This window comes from Nothoprocta perdicaria, unplaced genomic scaffold, assembly GCF_003342845.1.
Source record: "Nothoprocta perdicaria isolate Ctin4 unplaced genomic scaffold, notPer1 scaffold_623, whole genome shotgun sequence".
Classification (NCBI taxonomy): domain Eukaryota; kingdom Metazoa; phylum Chordata; class Aves; order Tinamiformes; family Tinamidae; genus Nothoprocta; species Nothoprocta perdicaria.
Window position 1 is genome coordinate 33,539 of NW_020455892.1, and position 5,579 is coordinate 39,117.

The 5,579-nt window shown below is 71.1% G+C and overlaps 1 protein-coding gene across 1 annotated transcript; it reads left to right on the forward strand.

The window, feature by feature from the left end:
- The first annotated feature begins 69 nt into the window (after positions 1–69).
- LOC112956376 (anion exchange protein 2-like) lies at positions 70–5,558 on the forward strand. The gene is made up of 19 exons (XM_026049878.1): positions 70–179; positions 265–401; positions 591–771; positions 848–983; positions 1,358–1,541; positions 1,619–1,733; positions 1,802–1,986; positions 2,331–2,544; positions 2,627–2,848; positions 3,006–3,154; positions 3,228–3,422; positions 3,492–3,517; positions 3,566–3,719; positions 3,796–3,885; positions 3,968–4,134; positions 4,520–4,773; positions 4,896–5,065; positions 5,149–5,322; positions 5,398–5,558. The coding sequence occupies exons 1-19, from the start codon at positions 86–88 to the stop codon at positions 5,476–5,478; spliced, it is 2,928 nt and encodes a 975-aa protein (XP_025905663.1). The 5' UTR covers positions 70–85; the 3' UTR covers positions 5,479–5,558.
- The last annotated feature ends 21 nt before the right edge of the window (positions 5,559–5,579 follow it).

Here is a 5,579-nt window from a genome sequence, read left to right on the forward strand (position 1 = left end):
GCCCGGCTCCCCCGGGCGCCCCGCGCCCAAGGCGCAGCCGGGCCACCGCAGCTACAACCTGCACGAGCGGCGCCGCATCGGCAGCATGACGGGCGCCGAGCAGGCGCAGTACCAGAAGATGCCCACGGACGAGTCGGAGGCGCAGACGCTGGCCTCGGCCGACCTGGACTACATGAAGAGTGAGTGTCGCTGGCCGCGCTCCTCCCTGCGCGCCGAGGGGACCCCGTGCCCGCGCTCACCGCGGCTGCCTCGCCGTGCCCGCAGGTCACCGCTTCGAGGACGTGCCCGGCGTGCGCCGGCACCTGGTGCGCAAGAGCGCCAAGGCGCAGGTGGTGCACGTGGGCAAGGAGCACAAGGAGCCCAGCACGCGGCTGCGCAAGCAGGACCGGCAGCCGCACGAGGTGCGCGCCCGCGGCGCGTATCGCGCGTAGGGCACCGCGCTTGGGCACGGGCATCCCGTGCAGCATGCAGAGCGGTGCCCGCGGCCCTGCACGGGGACCTGCTCCATGGGAGCAGCTCCTCGGTGCCGCGCGGAGGACGGGGCTCCGTGGGCTGCGCTGCGGCCCTGCGCTCACCCGCGCGCCCCGCAGGTCTTCGTGGAGCTCAACGAGCTGGTGGTGGACAAGAACCAGGAGCTGCAGTGGAAGGAGACCGCTCGCTGGATCAAGTTTGAGGAGGACGTGGAGGAGGAGACCGACCGCTGGGGCAAGCCGCACGTGGCCTCGCTCTCCTTCCGCAGCCTCCTGGAGCTGCGCAAGACGCTGGCGCACGGTAGGGCGGCGGGGCCGGCGCCGCGGCGGGCGCCGCACGGGGCCCCGTGTGCCTCAGCGCCCGCTGCCGGCCCCAGGCGCCGTCCTGCTCGACCTGGACCAGAAGACGCTGCCCGGGGTGGCTCACCAGGTGGTGGAGCAGATGGTCATCACGGACCAGATCCGGGCTGAGGACCGCGCCAACGTGCTGCGCGCGCTGCTGCTCAAGCACAGGTGAGCGGTGCCCGTGGCGCCCCGGCTCTGCGGGGTCCCCAGCCCTGCGGGGTCCCTGTCCTCATGGCATCCCCAGCTCCACGGGGTCCCCATCCCTGCAGCGTCCCTGTCTCCCCAGCATCCCTGTCTTTGCAGTGTCTCCATCTGCGTGGTGTCCCTGTCCCCATGGCATCCCCAACTGCCATGTCCCTATCCCTGCAGTGTCCCTGTCCCCGTGGCATCCCCAGCTGCAATGTTGCTATCCCTGCAGTGTCCTTGTCCCCATGGCATTACCTGGCCCTGTGGTGTCCCCATCCCTGTGGGGTCCCCGTCCCCATGGCAGCCCCGTCCCCACGGTGCCCGGCCCCGCTGACCGTCGCGCTGATCGCCCGCAGCCACCCGAGCGACGAGAAGGACTTCTCCTTCCCGCGCAACATCTCAGCGGGCAGCCTGGGCTCGCTGCTCGTGCACCACCACAGCACCAACCACGTGGGCGAGGGCGGCGAGCCGGCCGTCACCGAGCCCCTCATGGGCGGCCACGGCGCCGAGCACGACACGCGCGTGGACGTGGAGCGCGAGGTGAGCGCGGTGCCGCGGGGTGCCCGCTGTGCCGCGCCGCGCCGGCCCCGCCAACGCCGCTGCGCTCTGCCCCGCAGCGCGAGGTGCTGACGCCCACGCCGCCCGCCGGCATCACGCGCTCCAAGTCCAAGCATGAGCTGAAGCTGCTGGAGAAGATCCCGGACAACGCGGAGGCCACGGTGGTGCTCGTGGGTACGCAGGGCGCGGGCGCTCGGGGGCGTGCGGCCGCGGCGCGGCGCTGACCCGCGCGCTGCCCCCAGGCTGCGTGGAGTTCCTGGACCAGCCCACCATGGCCTTCGTGCGGCTGCAGGAGGCCGTGGAGCTGGACGCGGTGCTGGAGGTGCCCGTCCCTGTGCGCTTCCTCTTCGTGCTCCTGGGGCCCAGCAGCACCCACATGGACTACCACGAGATCGGGCGCTCCATCTCCACCCTCATGTCTGACAAGGTGAGCAGTGCCGCCGCGCAACGGGGCTGCAGCCTCCGGGAAGCGCCGTCTGCGTCCCCGAGCCCTGCGGAGGCCCTGGGGCAGCCTGGGGACAGCGGGTCCCATGGAGCCATCTCAGCTGAGTCCTTGAGTGTGTTGTATCCCCGCAGCTCGCTGCATGGGGCAAGGGGGACCACGTCCCTGTCCGGGCTGTGGCCGTGGGTGTCTGTGCAGATGGAGGGTCCCAGGGTCCCGTCCCTGTCTGGGCTGTGGCCATGGGGGTCCCTCCAGGCAGAGGGTCCCAGGGCCCCGTCCCTGGCTGGCTGTGGCCGGGGCTGCGGTGCTGAACCGCCATCCCCGCGCAGCAATTCCACGAGGCCGCCTACCTGGCCGACGACCGCCACGACCTGCTCACGGCCATCAACGAGTTCCTGGACTGCAGCGTGGTGCTGCCGCCCTCCGAGGTGCAGGGCGAGGAGCTGCTGCGCAGCGTCGCCCACTTCCAGCGCGAGATGCTCAAGAAGCGCGAGGAGCAGGAGCGGCGCCTGCTGCTGGAGCCCAAGTCTCCCGAGGAGAAAGGTGCGGGCGCGGCCGGTGCCGGTGCCGGTGCCGGTTGGGCCGGCCGCGCTCACGGCCCCGTGTCCCTGTGTCCCCGGCGCAGCACTGCTCAAGCTGAAGGTGGTGGAGGGCGAGGGCGAGGAGGAGGACGACCCGCTGCGACGCACGGGCCGCCCCTTCGGGGGGCTGATCCGCGACGTGCGGCGCCGCTACCCCCACTACCTGAGCGACTTCCGTGACGCGCTCAACCCGCAGTGCATCGCCGCCGTCATCTTCATCTACTTCGCCGCCCTGTCCCCGGCCATCACCTTCGGGGGGCTGCTGGGTGAGCGCGGGCACGGAGCGGGGCAGGGAGCGGGCAAAGAGAGGGGCAGCCAGAGTGGTGGGGCCACGGGGCACTGCATGTGGGGCTTAGGACAGTGCACGTGCCATGGGACATGGGAAGGGCCCGTGCGCCAGTGCCTGACCGGCGCTGCCCACAGGCGAGAAGACGCACGACCTGATCGGCGTGTCGGAGCTCATCATCTCCACAGCGCTGCAGGGCGTCCTCTTCTGCCTGCTGGGCGCCCAGCCGCTGCTCGTCATCGGCTTCTCGGGGCCACTGCTCGTCTTCGAGGAGGCCTTCTTCACGGTGAGGGCGGCGCGGGCCGCGCGGCCGTGCGGACGCCGCGGCCCTGCTGCTGACACCCGCGCTCCACCGGCAGTTCTGCACCTCCAACGAGCTCGAGTACCTGGTGGGGCGCGTCTGGATCGGCTTCTGGCTCATCCTCATCGTGCTGCTCATGGTGGCCTTCGAGGGCAGCTTCCTGGTGCGCTTCGTGTCCCGCTTCACCCAGGAGATCTTCGCCTTCCTCATCTCCCTCATCTTCATCTATGAGACCTTCTCCAAGCTGGCCAAGGTGAGGGGCGGCGGGGCCGGCATCGCGGGGCGCGCGGCGGCGCCCGGCTGAGCGTGGCGCCCTTGGCAGATCTTCCAGGAGCACCCGCTGCACGGGTGCCTCAAGGGCAACGGCTCCGACGGGGCGGCCGCGGGCAACGGGAGCGCGGTGCCAGGCAATGGCACATGGGGCCGCGCGGCGCCCAAGGTGACGGGGCAGCCCAACACGGCGCTGCTATCCCTGGTGCTCATGGCCGGCACCTTCTTCATCGCCTTCTTCCTGCGCAAGTTCAAGAACAGCCGCTTCTTCCCCGGACGGGTGCGTGGGGCGGCGGGGCCGAGCGCGGCGGGCAGCGCCGCGCGCCGGGGCCGGCCTCACGCTGCTCTGCCCGCAGATCCGGCGCCTCATCGGGGACTTCGGCGTGCCCATCGCCATCCTGGTCATGGTGCTGGTGGACTACAGCATCCAGGACACGTACACGCAGGTCGGGCCTCGCGGCGCCCGCGGGGGGCCCCGCGCACCGATGGGGAGCAGGGCTCCGTGCCAGCGCTGCCCGCTCCCCGCAGAAGCTGAGTGTGCCCAGCGGCTTCTCGGTGACGGCCCCGGAGAAGCGCGGCTGGGTGATCAACCCCCTGGGCGAGAGCAGCGACTTTCCCGTGTGGATGATGGTGGCCAGCGGCCTCCCTGCCATCCTGGTCTTCATCCTCATCTTCATGGAGACCCAGATCACCACGTGAGCAGGGGAGGCCGAGGAGGGGCCCGGCGGGGCCATGCGGGACCAACCGCGCCGAGCCGTGCCAAGCCGCGCCGCGTCGTGCTGCGCTTTGCCATGCCTTGCTCTGTGTGTGTGTCTGTGTGCCAAGCCGTGCTGCACCGTGCCATGTCAAGCCATGCTGTGCTGTGCCAAGCCCTGCTGCACCGTGCCGTGTCAAGCCATGCCATGCTGCACTGTGCCATGCCAAGCTATGCTGCACTGTGCTGTGTCCAGCCATACTGTGCCATGCCCGGCCATGCCATGCTGTGCCAAGCCATGCCAAGCCCTGCCATGCCGTGCTGTGTCCAGCCATGCCGTGCCGTGCCTGGCCACACCGTGGCCAACGCTTTGCCCATGTGCCCAGGCTGATCATCAGCAAGAAGGAGCGGATGCTGCAGAAGGGCTCTGGGTTCCACCTTGACCTGCTGCTCATCGTGGCCATGGGCGGCTTCTTCGCGCTCTTTGGGCTGCCCTGGCTGGCGGCGGCCACGGTGCGCTCGGTGACGCACGCCAACGCCCTCACCGTCATGAGCAAGGCCGTGGCGCCCGGCGACAAGCCCAAGATCCAGGAGGTGAAGGAGCAGCGGGTCACCGGGCTGCTGGTGGCTGTGCTCGTGGGTAGGTGCCCAGGGTCCCGTCCCCGCTGCGGGGGGCAGGACCGGGGCTGGCGGCTGCAGCTCCGGGTGCCGGCCGGGACCAGGGCCCTGTGCTGGGCACCGCGGTCACGCTGCTCTGCCCAGGCCTCTCCATCGTCATCGGGGACCTGCTGCGGCAGATCCCGCTGGCCGTGCTCTTCGGCATCTTCCTCTACATGGGCGTCACCTCCCTGAACGGCATCCAGTTCTACGAGCGCCTGCAGCTGCTGCTGATGCCCCCCAAGCACCACCCCGACGTGCCCTACGTCAAGAAGGTTGTGGCCGCGCGCGCGGGCCGTGCGCGGCACCCCGGGGCGCCGCGCGCGCCCGGCGGGCACTGACGGCCGTCCCCATGCAGGTGCGCACGCTGCGCATGCACCTCTTCACCAGCCTGCAGCTGGCCTGCCTGGCCGTGCTCTGGGCCGTCATGTCCACCGTGGCCTCCCTGGCCTTCCCCTTCATCCTCATCCTCACCGTGCCCCTCCGCATGTGCCTGCTCAGCCGCATCTTCACAGACCGGGAGATGAAGTGTGTAAGTAGCGGCTCCGGGGCGGCACCAGGGCCGGAGGCGGCGGTGCCGCCGGGCCCCTCACGGCCGCGTCCGCAGCTCGACGCGGACGAGGCCGAGCCCATCCTGGACGAGCGGGAAGGGGTGGACGAGTACAACGAGATGCCGATGCCGGTGTGAGCGGCGGGGCCGCCGCGGCGCCTGCGCCTGTGCCTTCGCCCCGGGCGACGCTCCTTCCCGGCCGGGATCCTGCCAAAGAGAAGCGGCCGCCGCCGCCGGCT